This window comes from Macaca fascicularis, chromosome 4, assembly GCF_037993035.2.
Source record: "Macaca fascicularis isolate 582-1 chromosome 4, T2T-MFA8v1.1".
Classification (NCBI taxonomy): Eukaryota; Metazoa; Chordata; class Mammalia; order Primates; family Cercopithecidae; genus Macaca; species Macaca fascicularis.
This window is the reverse complement of record NC_088378.1, coordinates 42,582,832-42,605,042: the sequence shown is the minus strand read 5'-3', so window position 1 is coordinate 42,605,042 and position 22,211 is coordinate 42,582,832. Positions and strand designations below refer to the sequence as shown.

At 41.2% G+C, this 22,211-nt stretch overlaps 1 protein-coding gene across 8 annotated transcripts in view; it reads left to right on the top strand.

Moving 5' to 3' along the window:
• NHSL1 (NHS like 1) overlaps positions 1-22,211 on the top strand; it is a 234,648-nt gene that overhangs the window by 94,434 nt on the left and 118,003 nt on the right. For 2 of the 8 annotated variants that reach the window (XM_074037122.1, XM_005551972.4), the window contains exon 1: positions 16,633-16,745. The exons of the other annotated variants lie outside the window; for them this stretch is intronic. In XM_074037122.1, coding sequence (XP_073893223.1) covers positions 16,730-16,745 — 16 coding nt within the window. In that variant the 5' untranslated portion in view covers positions 16,633-16,729. Of the gene's footprint in view, positions 1-16,632; positions 16,746-22,211 lie in introns of those variants that run through there. 8 annotated transcript variants of the gene reach the window in all.

Here is a 22,211-nt window from a genome sequence, read left to right as displayed (position 1 = left end):
ATAAATGTGATTGGAAAATTTATGTATAATCAACATACACACTCTTCATATACACAAATGTGTGAGGTGTAAGGCTGGGGATGCCTGAAGCTGGTTGCAGTGATGTAGCTGTGGTCTGCCCCTCTTTAGCCTGTACCATACCTCTTCTGTGTTCCGTTGAATTCAGCATCTCTGAGCATTGTCTATCAGTTCATCACTGACGTTTGATGACTGACTAGCAGATATTATAGACATTAAACCAACAATTATTTATTTAGCTTTTGCTAAAATTCGTTACTGTGCCGGCTGCCTCTCGCTTTGGATATTTAGGCCGTAAGAGAAATGGTGAATGCTTGCATAGGCAAGCAGTTGTCTGAGACCATCCTTCCCCGCTGTGGTTGTAGGGGGAGGACGTGTTGGCCAAGTCTCCCAGCCAGTGCTTCCCTTGCCAATACCATCATTTTCTGGACTCATTTCTAGTGTTTGGGTGCATGCTTGGGCGTGCGCCTCATGTGGCGGGCACATCGTGGGTTCTTGTGTTTGGAGAGCGCCTAGTACTGCATACACTTGATGTAAAGCAACCTTCTGAGTAACTCATACTGAGGAGTCAATGTGAAAATGGCTTGAATTGTGAAGTTACTGGGAGCATCCTGGCCCACAAGGGGTTTCCTAGAGTGGGTGCTCATTAGGGTTGGTGGCATGAAGAGGGACTCTACTTTCCCATTTTCATGCCCTCTTATTTTTGAGAAAGACTGTATTGGGAGTGGTAGTGAATGGAAGAAGGTGGCAGTAACCTGGAGGGAAGAGGAGGGGATAAGCTCTGAGGAAAGAAGAGATCATGACTCCCATACTGATCCAGTTCCACCCTGCCACTTAGCTAAGACTTTTTGAATTCCCATCCCCTAAGTAATCGTGGTTTGTGGGAGGTTGGTCAAATTTCTGAATATGCTGCTTGCATCACTAATTGTACACTTGTAGTATTGTAGGTTTGTTTTTATGTTTTAAGACATAGCTTAATAAGTTTTTGTACATCATTGAAAAAGGTATAGAACAAGAATAAAGGCTAATCTATTCACTGGTGAAAATAATTTTCGTGGTAGAAGTAAATTGTCAGGTTTGGGCTTAATATGTGTTTGGCTTTCTTGAAGGAAAACTCACAAGTATTAATAAAAGCCACAAGCAGTTGAGATTTCCTTAAACAGTATCACTTGAGTTTTGTCCTTTCTATAAACTTGACGAGAGAACATGAGAATAAGTATATAAGTATATTGTCGATAAGTTCCCTTGCCTCTATTCCCTAAGCTTCTCTTTCACTTTGTAACTAGAAAAGCCTCAGCTAAAGCAGAAACTGGGTATCTGGTGTTTCTGGATTGCCTTCTGAGATAAACCAGCATTCCCTCCTGAACAAGGGTGGGTATTGCTTTAGTCTTGATTGGTTGGGGATTCTTTTACAAAGCAGACACAAGGCAGTTTGTGAATTTACCTTGTGGGTGGTTGTGGCTGGTGCTTAGTTTGGTTGCTGTGATCATCTTGCCTGGTAGTTATTTATTTACTTAAGTTTTTCACCAGTAGAAAGTACATAGAATGCTTTGACTTCCTGGAAAAAGAACTTTGATTTCTACAGTGAAAGTCATTTCAGTGCTGAGTTCTTCAACACACTCTATTCCCATTATAAAAGGATGTTTTAAATATTTTTTCCTTGCTAGCTTCCCAAGTGCAACTCTTTGTCCTTAAGTGTGCATGCCTGAGTGTTGTGCTGTCATAAGTATCTTAGCTCTGTTCCATTTACAAGTCACTTTTGAGCCACCGTGTCTCATTTGTGTGCTATTGATGCTTTATGAAGCTGGTGAGGTTGGGGTTTCTCTCCTTCAACATTCCTTTGGATCGGCAGACCTTGGTTACATCGCCACTCTGGAGAATGTGTTGGTTTATTCAGTTGATCTGTGTTCTTATGTCACTGTAACCAGGGGAAGGTTATGCCACTGACTTTAGAAATCTCGAAGGTTATGTTCCAACTCCAACTAATAATAAAGGTTTGAACAAAAATCCAACTAGTAAATTCTCTAGTTTCTGAGAAAGTTGAGCTAGTTTTCTCTAGAATACATGCTTGTTGCAAATGGGGGAAATAATGTCCTACAGTAACTATGGTGTGAATGTTTTGGGGTTTTCAGGGCCTGAAAAGTTTGTAGTTTATTTTTTAAGTCAGAGAGTTTAAAAAGTTTTGTTTGTGTCCAAAGTAATAAATACACTTTACATTGGTTCCCAGGCCACACATGGCATATATGCACGGCATACATACATGGAATAGCTTTGTGGAATGATTTACCTTTACTGCGTGTCTACATATGATACTCTATTTTCTGTTTATTCTATTCTATGTTATCAAACAGAACATGTCAGTCCTGACTTACTACTTGATTTTGTGACCCTCAAAAATTGTGCTTTCGGTAGACTTCATTTCTTTCAGTAGGGTGTTATTATGCATGTGTATCACATAGCTTTTTTCCTCAATATTTAGAAGTTACAAGCTATGATGGAATTTCTGTAGATAGTCCACTGTTGTCTTGGTGTTGGAGAAAGGCCTGGCATACCAGTAGTACTTTGAGAAACAGTGTGGAGTAGTGATGCCTCTCAGAAAACCATCGGGTCCAAAACCCAGCTCATGACTCTGAGCCACCTACGCATTCATCCACCATAGGAAGTCCTTTTCTGGGTTCCCCTCTGCGCCCCTAGTCCAGGATCCTTTTGGTGTATAAGCCTTGAAAGTTGGCAGCAGGAACGAGTGATTTCCAACGGGAGCCTTGCTGCCTGCTGCAGGGCAGTGTGAAGAGCCTGCTAATGCACTCAGGCTGATTCTCTGCACCTGCTCACTGGCCCTAGGGAAAGCCCATGAATAGCAATGTCTGGCCAGTTTCTGCCCTGATCCTGTAGATTTCCCTGTCATTATGCTTACCAGCCTACTGTCCGTCCCCCATAGGGGAAAATTAGTTGCGAAGTTTAGTTAAAAACTTTTACTTCGAATTATTGGACTCTAGCCTGTATGTAGCAGAGATCGTATGTCTGAACTGGAAAACAAAAGCAATGCTTTGGTGGGGTTTGTTTTTTTTTTTTTTCTTTTTTCTTTTTAAGAGATAGAGCCTCCCTCTGTCATCCAGGCTGGAGTGCAGTGGTACAATCATAGGTCATTGTAACCTCGAACTCTTGGGCTTAAGGAATTCTCCTGCCTCAGCCTTCCAAGTAGCTGGGACTATCAGGGGCTTGCCACCATGCCTGGCTAATTTATTTTATTTTGTTTTTTGTAGAGAAGGGGTCTTGCTGTGTTGCCCAGGCTGGTCTTCACTCTTAGCCTCAAGTGATTCTCCCACCTTGGCCTCCCAAAATGCTGGGAATATAGGCGTGAGCCACTGCCTGGCTGTACTGTTTTCTTTGAAAAAGTTACTGTAAAAAACGCTTGTTGGGGCCAGGCGCTGTGGCTCACACCTGTAATCCCAGCACTTTGGGAGGCCGAGGCAGGTGGATCGTGAGGTCAGGAGATCAAGACCATCCTGAACATGGTGAAACCCTGTCTCTACTAAACCTACAAAAATTAGCTGGGCGTGGTGGCGTGCTCCTGCAGTCCCAGCTACTCAGGAGGTGGAGGCAGGAGAATTGCTTGAACCCGGGAGGCGGAGGCTGCAGTGAGCCAAGATCGTGCCACTGCACTACAGCCTGGGCAACAGAGTGAGACTCTGTCTCAAAAAAAAAAAAAAAAAGGGCTGGGCACAGTGGCTCACGCCTCTAGTCCCAGCACTTTGGGAGGCCGAGGCGGGTGGATCACAAAGTCAGGAGATCGAAACCATCCTGGCTAACACAGTGAAACCCCATCTCTACTAAAAATACAAAAAATTAGTTGGGCATGGTGGTAGGTGCCTGTAGTCCCAGCAACTCAGGGGGCTGAGGCAGGAGAATCGCTTGAATCCAAGAGGTGGAGGTTACAATCAGCTGAGATCGCACCACTGCACTCTAGCCTGGGCAACAGAGTGAGACTCCATCTCAAAAAAACAAAAACAAAAACAGAAAACCTGGTAATTGGTTAGAGATACTTTTCTAAACTGTGATCATATGGACTAGATGTTAACTTGTATTAAATACTAGGGGAGTATGCCTTTTACTTATTTGTAGTTCCATATAACAGAAACTTGCCTCATTCGTCTTTCAGAATTCTAAAACAATTGAAAATATTTTTTAATGAACATCTTTCTAAAATATAGTCTACACCCAGAGCCTGTTTACAGGTCATGTTTTGTGCAGTAGTCATGCATGGTCTTTCTTCATCATGTGGATAGTTCTGTGGGAGAGTGGCAGGACAGGTGGCATTGCCCCTTTTTGTTGTGAGCAAGCAGTTCCTGCAATATTAAGACTTGCTTGAAGCCATAGAGGTAATTGGTATAGACTGGATTTGAATCGACTTCTCGTGACTTAGTCCCACACTCTTTCCATGACACTTCAACAACTCTGCTCAATCAAAGAGTACAATTTAACCTTGTTTTAATGCCCTGGTGTCACTGTGACTAGTCATTGGACCTTGTAGTAACCTGGTGATGCCCTGGTGGCTGCTGAATGTTGTAGGGATCTTTGCTTTGGCGTGAAATGAATCTCCGCAGTGTTCTTTAATTTCCAGTGTCTGTTTTGTATTTCACTTTTGCTGGAAGGCTTTCTCTTTCCACAGTGTACTGGTACCTGCCTCTGGTAGTCCCCACCGCTGTTTGGCTTGGTGTTGCTCATGTGTTACCTTGTGTGGGGGGTCTGGGTAACCCAGTGTGTTGCAACAGTATTGACTGGAAGATGCATGAGACCCTGAGCCACGATCCTGTGGGCAATGGTGTCTGGTTGGAGGCCATTTTGATTTCTTCTTCTTTGCCATATTTTGAGTGGTTGAATTTGTCAGAAAGATAATCCGTTGATAAGTGGATGTTACTCTAATATGTAACTATGTTTTTTACATGTTTATCTTCTGTTGGCTTTTTGTTTGGGTACAGTGAAATAAAGTACGTGTATGTGTTAACATTATGGACTTGTGACTGTATTTGGCCATCCCAGTGTTTTCTGTAAACATTTTAATCACTCCTGTAAAAATCACTCTGAATTTTCAAGGAGAATTATCATCTACTGCTTTGTTTCGCTTACTAAGCAAGTATAGCTTTTAAGCCTTGATTTCACCATTAACCACTTTCTCTAATAACATGTGGATTGTAACTCTCTTTTCTCCATCTGATATTTAGACGTCAAGCTTATTTACTCATTTTTCATTTTGTTGAAATTGCGTCCCCCAGATTTCTATTTCATGTTTTTGTTTGTATCCTCTACATTAAAAAAGTCAAGAAATAGTGAAGATAAGACGTATTTCAATTATTTAAAACCAATTCTACTCTACTAAACATGTTTGGCCAAATACTTTAAATGATATTTGAGCCTCATTAATACGAATGGGAATTATATAAAATGTGGCTGAAAAAGCTGATCTGACCCTCTGGTTTTCCATGAATTTGTTAGTGAACCGCTAATATCCCAGTACAGAGAACTCACATGACTTTTTACTAGTTTGTGTTGAAATGCTATAATCCCCATTTTGCATCCTAGATTCACAGTGGTTGCTCAATGAGTACTTTGACTTGCACATAGGAGACCTACAAAAATGTTTAAATGCAACTTAAATTAATTGAAAATAGAGATTACAGAAAATTCTGTGACTCAAGAAACGAGGCTCAGAGAAAAGAAAAATAGTTTCCAAAAGCATTGTTATCCCTTCTCTCATTCTCTAAACACTCAAGAATTGACAGAAGAGTCTCACTCCTGATAGAAAAAGCTTTTGGTATTTTACATAGTTACTCTCTGTTTTGGTTGTAAAATGTCAGAGATGGTGACAGTTTTAAAGATGCCTTTCTTTTCTGATGAAATGAAAACTCAGAGAATTCTGTTTGGTGTTTACCTAATGAGAGAAATCAACTTTAGTAATTATTTAGAGAGAGCTCTTATTGAAGCAATGACCACATATTTTCTTCTCTCGGTGCCATTTGAAGCATTTTAGTAAATATTTGTACACAGTCTCTAAATTGGACATGTGAAGGGATCCAAGTAGAGTTAGCTTAACAACAAGGCTAACGTGTCAGGGCTGGAAAGAACCTCCGAGATACCCTGTTTGATCCCTTGTTTGGCAGCTAAGAAGGGAGGATGCAGAGAAGTGAGTTTGCTTGCTCAAGATGTGCACCCAAGAGGGCCCAGTGAGGCTATGTCCTTACATTCCTTTGTCCCCTCTTAAGGTATTGAGAGTGTGTTCCTTTCTATTAGTTTCTTTAATTTTGACATTCCTGACTGCCCTGTGAGGGTCAAGTGACAAATTCCTCTTCTGACCTTACAGAGCAGGTTTTGGAAGCTTCTTAGTCACTCTCTATCACACAGAGAGTTTTCTAAGCAGATGTGCAGGAGACAAGCAATTTACCAGAGCAAAGACAAAACGGGAAGAACGCCAGTCCTAAAAACAGGCTTTCTCGTGTCACTTTTATTCCACGCAAGAACAGAATTCATTCAGTTTTCAAAGAACAAAAGAGGAAAAAAGAAAACAAAAACAAAAAACCAACTCAAGGGCACCAGGCTGCAGCCTTTCTTTGTTAGGAACTGAAGTCCCTAGAGACAGTTGAGTAACTTAATAGAGCTGTCAGAAGCACACCTGCCTCCAAAGCAATAGATGCATTTTAAAACTTTAAACTTAGCATTCTATTTTTGACCTGGAACTTTTTCCCTCTTGAGTGGCTGTAGTCTTATAGTTAATAACTGAATTTACAAAGATACATTAAATAAAAATACAAAGTAACACAAAGTAAATCTCAGCCATTACCATTAACAGAAAGGTAAGTTACTTCTACTAAAACTTTATTGACTTTAAGCTAGAGAGAGAGAGAGAGAGAGAGAGAGAGAGAGAGGTAAAACAAAAATAAAAAAGGAAAAGGCTCAGATTATATTCGGCATGATCAAGAGGAGGATCAGAAGAGCTGTTTTTGTGGGCTGCACTGTGCTGTGGATCTTGTAACTCTGTAATTATCATGCACCGTGGCAAGACTCCACCCCTGAAGATGGTCTGCGAATTTGAAGAATCATTTTCTTGCTTATTTTTAAACTCTTAAAGACAGGGAAAAAGACAGAAGGAGCCTGAATGCTGTGGTTTCCTCAAACCATTATTGTTGTAAATCCTATGGTTCCTGAAGGAACTCAGTATTCCTAAAGTTTCAAACTGCCTCACTACTCAGAACGCTTGGCAGTGGAAAGAGAAATGATTAGCTTCTTCCTTGAAACGTTGTTACTAAGGTTAAAGGGGAACAAAAGTTGGTGAATGTGGTGAATTTCAGAAGTAAGCTACCTTTTTATAGAAATTCCATAGTTCTTTCCAGAGCTTTGGGTTTTTCAAATACTTAGTTGGTTTCGAAACACAATATTTAAACAAGTAAGCCTTAAAGAAATTAACCGTTAGAATAATGTATTCAATTATCTATGCAGAAGTTACCAGAAGCCTGGACATTTAACTTGGCATACCTTGCTCTTAATATCTTAGTATGTCTTCTGGAATTTTATCTTTTTGTTTGACGATTAAAAGTAATTATAGTCCAGTTACTCTCTCTGCTTATGTTTTAATAACACCTACATTGTGGCAGAACTGTGGTCTGGTTGGTACATGGACTTGAATAATTCTTGATTTTGTGGATGGAGGAGTTGCACCTGTTTCTGTAGTTGAAGGTTGGTTATGGTTTTTACTTCCTCAGATTACTCAGATGCTTGGGAGAAAAGGACACAAATGACTTTTTTTGGTGGGCGGAGGGTCCCATTGATCCGTATAGAAATTGAAGGGTCTCATTGATCTGTATAGAAATCGGAGGGTCTCATTGATCTGTATAGAAATCGGAGAGTCTCATTGATCTGTATAGAAATCGGAGTGTCCCATTGATCTGTATAGAAATACACAACATGAAAGGACCTACTGTTGTATCTTTCCTATGAGGTTATTTTTATGTGCTTTAACCTAGACCCTCCGAAATGTAATACACATATGTTAGGCATAGTGGCAATGGCAAAGAGAAAACAATTTAGACTCCAGTAGTTTTGTTTTTCTCTCCTATAATACAATTCCTTATAAGTTTACTAAGAAAGGGAATTTGGGGTCATTATTATGACATCTTTCGGTATCCTCCCTCCATCTGGACATACTGGTGTTAATTCTCTTGTAAGAGCTATTTCCAGAAAATATTTTTCTTCCTTTTTCAGTTCCATCACCCTTCAAATATTTAATTCAGGCAGAATGAGAGTAGGAAAAACTGCTTTCTGAGTTTGCTGTGGTGAAGTTGCCTGGAGAGAGAACGGTATCTGTGTTTGTTTATAAATGAGACTTTTTCAGATTATTAATCCTTTAAGGAAATGATAGTTTATAAAGATTTCACCATGAAGTTTATTAATGATCACTGACTTTCATTTAATAATGAGTTTTAATACCATTGTGTGTAGGGAAAATATGTCTATTTAATTTTAGGGAAGATATTAATTATGACTTTTCATAGGAATCTATGCTGGTGGTTATGTATCTTATCTAGGTTTTATATACTTTCCACTAATGATTTGCTTTTGGATGAAATAGCAAAGTAGTAGTAATTCTGCTTTACATATTTGTGCAACAAACATGGATCACCTATCATGTTCCAGCACCCTGAAAAGTACCGGAAGTTAAGTGTGAATGAGCAAATCCCTACTTTAAGGAATGGTCATATTGGGTGGGCAGAATTGTAATACCATGCCAGCCACGTGAATAAAGTGCCATGGGACATAGTGCAAGCTTGAGATTGATCCTGCTGCTGGAGAGGAGCATGGTTAGAGGAGGCTTTAGAGAAGTAAAAAGCAGAGTATGGGGGTGAGGGCTGCATTCCAGACAAAGGGGACAGTAGCCTGATCCAAGACAACAGAGGTACAAGACCCTAAGGAATATGACGCAGAGCTTACCGAGGGGGTCACTTAATGGGATACGTCCAGAATAGTTTGGAAAAAATACTGAGTATAAGTCCAGACGGGCCTTTATTGCTACATGAGGAGTTTAGAATTTTTCCTTATCTTGTGTTTTTTACATAAGTAGACACATGATTTTTTTTCCCCCCCTCTGGAGGGAAAGGATGGTGCAATTGGAGTTCTTTTGGAAAGATGTAATAGGTGTGAAGGTGGATTAAAAGGTCAGATTTTGAAAGAAAAAATATCAACTACAAAGGTCCCAAGGAGCACTCTGTCTCGAAGAAACATTTCAGCCATAGGCACTATGCTTTGAAGTGACATCAGGGCTGCATAAATGGCACAAGGTTCCATAGTAAAATCTCCTTTCTGCACTGCTGCTCATGAGGTGGCACTGTGCTTCTGAGGAAATGAGCGGAGTTACAGACTGGAGCTCAGCGGACAGCAGCGGAAGTCAGGGCAGCTTGCCACAGCTAAGGGCAACCGGAAGAGGCGGGAAAGTTATCTAAGCTAAGAGCCCAGGTCAACTTGGAAATTTATCTTTACCTTCCCCGGGAAGATGAAACCAGAAGGACCTAAAGGTTCTTACAAAAAAAAAAAAAAAAGAAGAAGAAGAAGAAAAAAAGAAAAGAAAAATCTAACCCTTTGGGTGTTAGGAGAGCTAGCTAAGGTGCCATGAGTGAAGGCACAAATTTCATGAAAAGGAGCCAAATGAGGGCTACTTTCTTGACTGTGATGTCAAGAGACCTAGGCTTGGCTACGAAGAAAAAAAAAGTTGAAATAACCTCAAGAACTGGCTCAGGAGGGTGTGTGTGTGTGTGTGTGTGTATACACTTTTTTTTTTTTTTTCTTTTTTCTTTGAGATGGAGCCTCGCTTTGTCCCCCAGGCTGGAGTGCAGTGGCACGATCTCAGCTCACTGCAACCTCTGCCTCCCGGGTTCAAGCGATTCCCCTGCCTCAGCCTCCCAAGTAGCTGGGACTTACAGGCACGCACCACTATGCCCAGCTAAGTTTTGTATTTTGAGTAGAGCGAGGTTTCACCATGTTGGCCAGGATGGCCTCGATCTCCTGACCTTGTGATCTGCCCGCCTTGACCTCCCAAAGTGCTGGGATTACAGGCTTGAGCCACTGTGCCCAGCCCCAGGAGAGTATATTTTTAAATGGCGAATTAGAGCAGATCTCCCATGATTCAGGGAGGAAATACAGTGATGTGAATGTGTCTACCCAAGGCCAGAGGCCATCGAAGAGCCTCCATGAAGCATTTGTGTAGTTGTCTTACTGCTCCGTGGTTAGTTTGAGTCCAGCACAGAATACCCTAGGATTCAGCTATTTCCTAAAAGAAAATGCAAAGAGGATGAAGGTTGCGCTTGGGACTGAGTAAGTCAGGCCTGGCTCTGGAGTGGAGAAAACTCAAACAGGATACAGGCCCAGACGATGCTGGGAAGAGGCAGTGTCCAGAACAAAAACCCACGTTCCATATTCCCCTGCCTACAGAGCTGGATAGACTGAGGGCACTAAAATGGGGTCTGGTTTTAAATCAGTTTCCCTGGTGAGCCAGGGAAAAAGTGAAATTAGCCAGTTTAAAGTTATAATGCTATAATTTTTTTCTCTTTCTCTTGTTCCTGAGGTAGTAATAAATATATAGAAAAACCCAGACTAAGTCTCCTGTCTGAGAGATTCAGAACACTGGGGAAACTAGAAGTATTCTAGAATAGTAGGGGAGTAGAGAATGACTAAAACTGGGTCAAATGTGTTAGTCATGGTCATAGGTATCACCAGAGTGGATTCCTCTCTGGGGAATTGGCTTAACCTGGTCATTCTCATCTTAAAAGTATCAGAGGGTTTCAACATCTCCAATCTCTTGCATCCAGGGGGAAATGGAAAGCACTGTGATGGGAAATATGTCTTCAGGCTCCTCTGACTTCACAAGCTTCTCATGCTTTAAAAGCATGTCTAGAGATACAGCTATGAAAATAAGCATCACCTGTCTGAATACAGTAGCCCTGCCTTATCCTTGGGGGATACGTTCCAAGATCACCCAGTGGATGCCTGAAACCACAGATAGTACCAAACCCTATATATACTATATTTTTCTTATATATCCGTACCTATGGTAGTTTAATTTATGAATTAGGCATAGTAAGAGATTAACAACATAACTATAATAATAAAATAGAACAAGTATAACAGTATGCTGTAATAAAATTAACATAAATATGGTCTCTTTCCCTCTGTCTTGATATCTCTGTTTTAATATTTTTGGACCTCAGTTGACTAGGGGTAACTAAACGTACCAAAAGCAAAACCTTGGATAAGGGAGGACTGCTGTACTTTGCAGTTGAGGTGAAACAGACCTGTGAATGGGTATGGAAAAGGACTTTTCCATCTTTATCTGGGCTTTTTGGCAAGAGTAAGAGGATACATAGGGAGGAGATATGGTTTGCCTGTTTTTCTTGTATAATTTTGTTTTGTGTTTTGCCAGGAATGAAGACAAATTTTGAGCTGATCTAGATGACTAATTCTCTGTATTATGCAAACTAATTTCTAATTTATTCTCATCCCCACTATTTTCTGGAAATCAAAATTAAACTGGTAGCACACAAGTGAAATCACACTGGAGTGGTTTTGAAGACATAATTATCTAAATATTTTTGGCTGCATGTGTGGATACCACTCCCTCTTGTAGAGATAATAATGTTAAACTTTAACATGATGCTGGATGTCGTAATCCTACAAGGGAGAGAAGTGGTTGCCGCCCTAAGGTCATGATTGGCAAAGGCAAGACTTTTGTGCTGTCCAGAGGGCTACAAATCCTGTGAGTGCGCATCATCTTGGACCTACTCCCTTTCACAAAAGCTTCCTAGGTATTTATTTTTCAGTCTCAGTAGCAATGATCAGTGGTGGCAGACAATCACAATTTCAATGGATAGTTCTTACTTTTTCCTAGTTTGAACAGTGTGCCCTTTCGTGTTTTATTCTCAGACATACAGTTGTAAACACAAGGGATTTTATTTTCTTATTATTTTATTTTATTTTATTTTTTGGAGATGGAGTCTCACTCTGTTGCCCAGGCTGGAGTGCAGTGGCATGATCACAGCTCACTGCAGCCTCCGCCTCCGAGGTTCAAATGATTCTCCTGACTCAGCTTCCCGAGTAGCTGGGATTACAGGCGTACGACACCACGTCTGGCTAATTTTATATTTTTAGTAGAGATGGGGTTTCACCATGTTGGCCAGGCTGGTCTTGAACTCCTGACCTCAGGTGATCAGCCTGCCTCGACCTCCCAAAGTGCTGGAATTACAGGTGTGAGCCACTGTGCCCGGCCCACAAGGAATTTTTTTTAATATGATAATCTTATATTTGACATTAAGAAAAACCCCTTTTATTGTCATTGCTTGAGATTAATGCTGTGAAGTTTCAGGTGGTGATACCTATAATTTCAGCAATTTAATAGGAGTTGGTATTTGTGCTGTTTAGAAGTGCTATAAAATTTTGCTGCAGTAAGTACAAGGGTATGGGAAAAATAGGTTTTAAGCCTATGTAAACATAAATTGAAGACAATTTAAAAGAAAAACAAATCATGACCATCTCCCATAATTATTACCTTGCTAAATGTGTAAGTTCCCTACGGTCACTGTAACAAATTACCCCAAGCGTGGTGGCTTAAAATAAGCAGTTTATTCTCTCCCTGTTCAGGAAACCCGAGTTCTAAAATCAAGGTGGTAGCAGAGTCCTGCTCCCTCCAGAGGCACTAAGGGAGAATCCTGTCCTGGCTCTTCCGGCTTCCGCTGGTGCCGGGTATTCCTTACCTGTGACAGCACCTCCCAGTCTCTGCTTCCGTCTTTTATGACCACCTCTGTGTCTCTGTGTATCCTTTTTTTTTCTCTTTTTTTTTTTTTTTGGAGACAGAGTTTCATTCTGGTTGCCCAGGCTGGAGTTCAATGGCTCAATCTTGGCTCACTGCGATCTCTGCCTCCCAGGTTCAAGCGATTCTCCTGCCTCAGCCTCCCGCGTAGCTGGGATTACAGGCATGCGCCACCACGCCTGGCTAATTTTGTATTTTTAGTAGAGACGGGGTTTCTCCATGTTGGTCAGGCTGGTCTGGAACTCCCAGCCTCAAGAGATCCACCCATCTCGGCCTCCCAAAGTGCTGGGATTGCAGGCATGAGCCACCGTGCCCTGCTCCGTTTTCTCTCTTATTAGGACATTCTTCGTGGATTTAGGGCCCACCCTAATGCAGTATCATCTCATCTTGATTCTTACCTTCCTTAACTTATGAAGACCTTATTTCCAAATAAGGCCACACTCTGAGGGTAAGCATGAATTTAGAGTGGACACTATTCAACCCACTACATTAAATTACGTATGCTTTAACCTTAGGAGGGTAGCTTCATTAGATGGCAGTGGGCAAGAACTACCATTGATCATTATGAATTTTGTGTATTCTTCTGTCATGTGACTTACCACACCGAATTATATTTATTCCACTCATCTCTTGCACTAAACCTCAAGAAGGCAAAGATTCTTTTCCTGTGACCTGACATAATGTGCCTAATAGTATGTGTGTGTATTCAAACCAAAAATAAGAAATTAATGAGTTAAGATGGAACCTTAGAGTTAATTGAGTCCCCATGTTCTATTCAGTCCTCACATTTACAGGCCATGAACTGCTGTAGAGACTAACTGTTGGGGCATCCAATCTTTTGGCTTCCCTGGGCCACATTGGAAGGAGAAGGATTGTCTTGGGCCACACATAAAATACACCAATACAGTGATAGCTGATGTACTTAAAAGTTGCAAAACAATCTCATAATGTTTTCAGAAAGTTTACGAATTTGTGTTGGATCACATTCAAAGTCGTCCTGGGCTGCATGTGGGCCACAGGTTGGACAAGCTTGAACTAGATAGTGATATAGACATGACTGGAATGAAATTCTCTTTACTTTTCAATCCACTTTTCTTTCCAGCATATAAAGTCATCTCTATTAAAAAAAGGCTTAAACTGCCAGGTGCAGTGGCTCATGCCTGTAATCCCAGCATTTTGGGAGGCTGAGGTGGGTGGATCACGAGGTCAGGAGTTCAAGGCCAGTCTGGCCAAGATGGTGAAACCGTGTCTCTACTAAAAATACAAAAAAAAATTAGCCGGGCATGGTGGCGGGCGCCTGTAATCCCAGCTACTTGGGAGGGTGAGGCAGAGAATTGCTTGAACACAGGAGGTGGAGGTTGCAGTGAGCCAAGATTGTGCCACTGCACTCCATCCAGAGCGAGACTCCGTCTCAAAAAAAAAAAAAAAAGGGCTTAAACTGTGAGTATTCAGAGTGCTGTTAAATGCACCTAATCCCCCGAGACCCTGTGTATTAGCCTGTGTTCAAAAGTCTTAAGTCTCCAAGGTAGGAGCTGCTTTCTCTCTCTATACAATTCCAAAAGTTGAATGTAACCCATGAAAATATTTTCAGGAATACCTCTGTAATTCGTAAATTACATGGGAGGGACTACTCAGAACAGGAGAGGACAGAGAATAACTCAGATCAGCCATGGAGAGAGTCCCGTGGTGAGATGGAAGAGGCTAATCAGCTGGTCTGGTTTTGATCTTGTTTGTTAGGTGAATCAATCACCTCATGGTTTACACAAACGAAATGAGCTATGAGGTTCCCTCCCATTCTGTTCTAGGAGTTAATATCAGACTAGGCGCGGTGGCTCACGCCTGTAATCCCAGCCCTTTGGGAGGCCGAGGTGGGCGGATCACAAGGTCAGGAGATCAAGACCATCCGGCTAACACGGTGAAACCCCGTCTCTATTAAAAATATGAAAAAATTAGCTGGACGTGGTGGCGAGTGCCTGTAGTCCCAGCTGCTGGGGAGGCTGAGGCAGCAGAATGGTGTGAACCTGGGAGGCAGAGCTTGCAGTGAGCCGCGATCATGCCACTGCACTCCAGCCTGGGCGACAGAGCAAGACTCCGTCTCAAAAAAAAAAAAAAAAAAAAAAGAAGAGTTAATATCACTGTTAATCATTCCCAATGCAGGTTTGTTTTTTTTTTTTTAAATCCTAACTAGCTTCTGGCGAGAGACCTCTTATATATTCTTGTGATTATGGAAACTAGAACGGTGACTTCCTTATGGTAGATAACATATTTATTACCCAGGTGCTATTGGTGATTCAGGGTGACAGGGAGCAGAAACCCCACTGGGATATGCTGAACCATCTATCGAAAGCCAAAAGAACATAGAGCATCCTTAGTGTGTGGCAGTGAGCACCCCAGGACACAGACAGATAGATAGATTGGTTCTGTGAGTCAGTTTCCTGCATCCTGTGGAGTCAAAAGGAAGACCTGCAAACAGCAACGGGTCCTGTGAACAATGGCCACTTCCTGAGCCAGGAGACTCATGTCTCTGTGGGGAAGGACCACAGGGCCACTTATGGTTCAGACGGTACTTTTCAAGCAGGGCGCTCCTGAGGCAGTATTTGTGGACTGTTTCTCTTCAGATCTGTCGTAAGATTCCTTTTGCCACTTTCCACCTGTGTTTGAGAGTCTGCAATCAAGTAACCTTGAGCTTGCCAGAGTGAATTTAGCTTTCCAGTGGAGGGGAAGAAATGTACTGATCTCATCATAGCCACAACAGAGTTAGAAATTTGCATAATCTAATGCTGCCTTTGTTTCCTCATTTGAAAAAAAAGATGCCATAGAAGTATAACATGCTTCACAGTTTTATCCTAATATTCAAGGGGCTTTCTTGTTTTTTGTTTGTTTTTTGTTTTGAGACAGGATCTCACTCTGTTGCCTGGGCTGGAGTGCAGTTGCATGATCATGGCCAAGGCACTCTCTACCTCTTGGTCTCAAGCAATCCTCCCACCTTAGCCTCCCAAGTAGCTAGGACCCCTGGTGCATGCCACCATGCCCAGATAATTTTTTTTTTTTTTTTTAAGAGATGGGGTCTCACTGTGTTGCCCAGACTGGTCTCAAACTCCTGGGCTCAAGTGATATTCCCGCCTTGGTCTCCCAAAGTTCTGGGATTATAGGTGTGAGCCACCATGCCCACCCCGTTTTTAAATAGTAGTATGTAGTAGTAATGGTAGCACTTACTTAGTGCTTATGATTTGTCTGGGACCAAAAGAGCATTTCACATATATTCACTCATTTACATAGACCCAGACAATGGAGTGCAAAGTTTCCTATTATAATGTGCAGTGTTAATTATGTACCAGTATATGGTTTGCTCTATATTAGAAAAAAAAGGGGAGCATGTGAACGGAAAAAGAATAATGAAGTCAGTGAATAGTAAGTCATAATTACATAAATAGTAAGTCATAATAAAATAGCAAAAGGTTAAACTGAATCGAGTGATTTCTTTTTTGTGTCGTTGGTCACGTGAAGAGCTGCATCCGCTGTGGTGGAAAATGCTGAGAGAGAAGCACAAACAAATGGGCTCACCCTTGGGCTGGTCTGCACTGGACTGTATGAACGGTGACTGCTAACCCCTGGCTCCCTTCCCTTTTCAAGATGATCGCAGGCTGATTCCATGGTGTGAAATAACCCAGGAGAGATAGGGAGGTGTCAGCAGCACAGCCCAGCAGGCTGGGGATTGGGCAGTGGCTTCCTGGAGTAACAGGCGCTGGCTGGCCGCCCTGCTCTCTGGCAGTGAGCGCTGAGGAGGTGGGCTGGGAGACAGCTGTGCCTAGCACTGCAGGCTTCATCAGACCACAGAGCACAGCCCCTCCATGGAACTGCTGCAGAATGTTCTGCCTGAAAGGTGAGGGGCCTTCGTGCCCATTGGGGTGGGAAAGTTCTACTTGGGGAAGATTGTCATTTAGCATCAGAGTCTAAATCACAGAGCTGGTTCCAGTAAAAATCAAAGTTTGAGGGAGTTTTGTAAGTATGAAAGTGAAAAAGTCATTGTTCTTTTTTGTTGCAAACAGGAAGAAAGACCTCCTGCTGGGGAGATGGAATTCTCTTTTAGACAGAAAGGATATTTCTGTGTTTGAATGTGTTTTGTATGTGTTTTGTTATAGACAAAAGTAGCTAAAAGTTTAAAAGAAGGTTTTTTAAATCAACTTAATAAATATAGGAATAGTTTACAGTGGTAGTATGAGTCTATTAGAGAGGTTTTCATGTAAGGAGTTGTTCTTGTAAAGAGTTAGAATGAGTAGAAAAGGGTAAAAGATTCTATTGCCTTAAGCTTCACTATGTGAATTTAGGAATGAAATTAATTTGAATGTAGAACATACTTCTAGGCTGGGCGTGGTGGCGGGTGCCTGTAATCCCAGCTACTTGGGAGGCTGAGGCAGAAGAATCACTTGAACCCAGGAGGCGGATGTTGCAGTGTGCCGAGATTGCACCACTGCGCTCCAGCCTGGGCAACAAGAGTGAAACTCGGTCTCAAAAAAAAAAAAAAAAAGAGAAAAAAAAAAGAACATACTTCTTGTTCTGGCCACATATGGATTATAGTACTTCCTAAGTATTTTCCATCTTTAGGCATTTATTTTTTCAGTCAACTCTATTTTTCTTCCAACTCTTGTTATAATGTAATTATTGTAGGCATGTGAGAGTGTGTTTGTGTGATTGTTGAAATGGCCGGGGGTAGAGGGGGAGGTGAATTTCCTTGGAACTGTTCTGTTCATATCTTTCAGTATATGTCATTCTGTTGATGGGAAATTCTTGACATCTTTTCAAGTTTTGGAAATAAAGTGGTCCTGGCTTATTTGCTTGTGGATTGCTCCTTTGTCCTCAAAGTCTGTTCCTGAGGTATAGACATGGATTTTGTAGACCCAGCCTTTGCAGTTTTAACCTTCTTTTGACACCTTAAAACCCACCAGTCTTTAATATTGAACTTGGTGTTTGGGATATTTCTTTATATAGTAGGTGCAAGTTTGGTGAAATTGAGGGGTAAGAACAAAAAGGAACGTCACATTTTTCTCTCCTTAAGCATTCGATTAATTCTCACTACAGAGAGTATCTAGTTGCAGTGGATTTCCAAGGAGTCATGGGCTGACATGAATTTAAGTATTTCCGAAAAATAATTTTAGATGAAAGGCATTATGAGCTCTCATCACACTGTTTCTTTACAAAATTGTTCTATAAAAAGTTTAGGTATGAAGAGTCGGTGGTATTATTGGATGAAGGTACATGCTACCTGGTGTAATTTCCACAGTGCAACTGAAATCATTACAATCCAATGATAGCTTAAGGTTTACAATTTCGAATTGAATATGGGTGTGGAATTGTCACTGGGTAGGACATCTGCAGCTTCAACATATTTTTCTCCACCCATTCCCATAGCAGCCATTTCATTTTATTAAAGAATCTCTCATTTTCTTGGACTCTTAGTTTCTGTGGTAACTCAGAAAACTTAAAAAACTCAAACGTCTGGCATGTGATGACAACTAAGTGCTTTTACGCTGAAGTGTGTGTTCTAATCAGGAATCCACAATCTCACCCTTTTAAAGCCTGTTCTCTGATCTCCCAGCAGCTAGGACAAACAGTTGACTTTCTACTCGCTTCCTGTGACTTATAGCTTCTTGATTTACAATAATAATTTTTAAGTTGTCCTTTGCCCTACATATGAAGCAAGCCCATGATAAAGTAAGGATGAGTGAGATTAAGCAGAAGAATAGTAAGAGCTACTTGTTGATGCTTTGTTCTTACTTTGGAAAAGTGGCTTTCATTCATTGGTCTGTGGCTAGCCAAGGTCCTAGGGGCTATTGCATATGTGGTTGTGATTAGCATTGATTTTAAAGGAAACATGATTGCTCTTCCTTTGGTTTAAATCATGTTCCTGTGTGTTTCTTGTAATTGCTGAAAGAAAACATTTAAATCAGATCGCTTCCCACATTGATGCAGGATTTCCTTTTCTCTACTTAGACTGTTTCTTTTCTGAAGCCAGGTCCACTCAGCTTTGTGTCAATTTGGCTTTCCTTGAAGAAGGATGCCATCTTTCTCATTACTGTCACTATGGTAACTCATATAGTTGCAATCACTCTTTGCTATTGAAGTATCTCAGATACATCAGCTTCTCCCAACTACATTTTGTATGTGCAACATTTGAGCACTCAGTCTTCGGGAAGATGTACTGTAAAGTTCAGCTAAGGTCTCTGTGGCTAACAAAGGCATGGTGTGTTCCTTCACTGTGTAGCAAGTGATCCATTATGGTCTGGGAAGTGAATTGTGGCTAATCATATGATTAATAGCAAGTAATATGATTAATAGCAAACTACTGTGTGTACCATTGACAGATTATTCTAAGAAGTAGAATAGGCCAGGTGCCATGTCTCAAACCTATAATCCCAATGCTTTAGAAGGCCGAGGAGGGAGGATCACTTGAGGCCCTGAGTTCAAGACCAGCCTGGGTAACATAAGGAGACCTTGTCTCCACAAAAAAATTAAAAAATTAGCCAGATGTGGTGACATGGAACTGTAGTCCCAGCTACTTGGGAGGCTGAGGCAGGAGGATTGCTTGAAGCTAGGAGTTCGAGGCTACAGTGAGTCATGATTGTGCCACAGCACTCTAACCTAGGCAATAGGGTGAGACCCTGTCTCGAAAAAAATTTTTAAAGAATAAATAAAAATTAGAATAAAATGTTTTTACTACTAAAGCTACGTGGAACATAATTACACTTCTCTGAAATGGTTCCGAATGCAAATTTCTTAATTATAGTAAATCAGCTTTAACTTTATAAATACTAATTATCTTTGCAGTGCTTCTCTAACTTCGGTGAAGACTTTTTAAAAGAAATTTCCAAACCATTACAGACTGATATTTTGTAAAACATAAAATCATGTGCTTGTGTGATATCACCACATTGTCAAACAGCTATAAAAGTTCTTAAACATTTAATCTCATTTCCTGTACTAATCTTGTTATAGACTGGTAGTGAAGTACTGTTCTACTGGCACTGGTTAGTAGACAAATCTGCATTAGTTTCCCAGAGCTGTCATAACAAATTACTGCTTAGTGAGTGGCTTATCCAGAAATGTATTCTCTCACAGTTCTAGAGGCTAGAAGTCTGAAATCAAGGAGTTGGCAGGGCCATGCTCCCTCTGAAGGCTCCAGGAAAGACTCTTCCTTGCCTCTTCCACTTCCTGATGGCTCCAGGCATTTCTTGGCTTGTGGTAACATCACTTGAGTTTCTGCCTGTCTTCCCACAGCCTTCTTTCCTGTGTGTTTCGCTGTGTCTCTGTGTCAGATGTTTTTCTGATAAGAACACCACTCATTGGACTTAGGGCCCACCCTTAATCCAGTATATCACTTCACCTTAATTAATTACGTCTGCAAAGACCCTATTTCCAAATAAGGTCATATTCCAGGGTTATGAGCGGACATGATTTTGGGAGGACACTATTCAACCCAGTTCAGTGGACCGCATGTAAAATCACGTAGCTTGAGGGCAGCTGCATGGGAGGTGTGTTTAATGGAGAACTGTAAGAATGATATCCAACTTAGCTGCTTTGATGCCTTTGAAACTATGGCAATGCGAATTTAAGATGAGTTTGTATGTGTAGGTAGAAGAGTTGAAAATGTACATACCCATTATGATCAGTCATGCAAAGGAAAATGTTGCCTTTTTATTTCCTTTAATCGATTCGGCTTCTTTCATGAACTCTTATCCCGCTGAGAAGGGGTAAAACAAAAAACAAAATTGAACTTAGTTCACTGCAGTCAACTCAGTGTGAGCCAAAAATTTAAACGGTTGCATTAGATAGCTCAGTCTGTTGGATGACTCAGTCTTTCAACATTCTCCTGCTTATCCTCCTTCTCTTCAAAGGGGACTTTGTTGCTAAGTCCCCCTTATTAGTATAACAGAAGTGAACCATGCTAAAATATGTACTTTTGAAATAATTGGTTTGATTATTATACAACGTTGAAAATTTTAAAGCAGACTCTCTGCTGTTGAGTTTTAAACATGAGGTAATATTTTTTAAATGATGTTGGTTTTATTTTTATTTTGTTGAGACAGAGTCTTGCTCTGTTACCCAGGCTGGAGTGCAGTAGTGTGATCTTGGCTCACTGCAACCTCCGCCTCCCAGGTTCAAGTGATTCTCCTGCCTGAGCCTCCCGAGTAGCTGGGACTACAGGCGCACACCACCTTGCCTGGCTAATTTTTGTACTTTTATTAGAGATGCGGTTTCGCCATGTTGGCCAGGCTGATCTCGACCTCCTGACCTCAAGTGATTCGCCTGCCTCGGCCTCCCAGAGTGTTGGTATTACAGGCGTGAGCCACCACACCTGGCCTGATGTTGCTTTTAATATGGACAGGATGCATACATATATCCTTCTGTGCTCCAGGAATAATTTCACTGTATTTTATGAGCATAATAGACCTTAAGTTCCTGAATTTACTAATGGATTTTACCTGATTTTGCACTCTCTCTAGGGACTTTTTACCTGGTTTGTGTTGGACTAGGTTCTTTCCCTTCCTCAGCCTTTATGTGTCTTCCAAGAGGTAGAAATCTAGTTTCATGGAGCAGAAAAGTGGTAAATTCTGTGGAATTGGGTGTGTCCCAGCTGCCTGCATGCCCCTAACGACAGGGTCCTGTCTATACTCTTTTTTGCTTCACAAGTTACTGATTTAGGAAGGCCTTTAGGTTGTCTAATAATAGCAAAGAGTTATGTTGGAGATTACAGCTATGAACAATCTCAGGCATGTGCCTCTGCTCCCACAAGGGCAGTTCATATTAGAAACTAACCCTATCCTTCCTCATTGTGTACCCTGAAACAGATCACAGGCCTCTTTCCAGTTGTCTCGTGTATGTTGTGTATGTAAAAGAATTCCTTAGATTCTTTTCTTGGCAGCATTTGGAAAATAATGTTAGGAATCAGAAACAGATTTGTTATTTCTGTGCTCAAACAAGTGCATTTTTCAAGTGAGCTAGTAAGCAACCATTTGCTCTGGAAGGTCCCTAGCCTCTTGTTAAATCTGGTAATAAGCTATCAGATAATCAGTGAGCAAAGTTTATGCTAGTTGATTCTGAGCACCATTTTGAAAGATTTTTAAAAATCAAAATGCAAAGCAACCCTGGGAATATGGCATCTGTCTGACTCTGGACATTTTACTATCATGCATTTAGATGTCGAGTTTTATATAAATTATCAGTGGCTTTTAGAACTATTGTTCTACAATTCTTTCTGGTTCTTTCCTGCTCCTTTCATTTAAAATTGCATATAATTGTTAGTGGGTAATCAACAGCTACCAAGCGGAATTCCCATTTGCTCAGTCTGCAA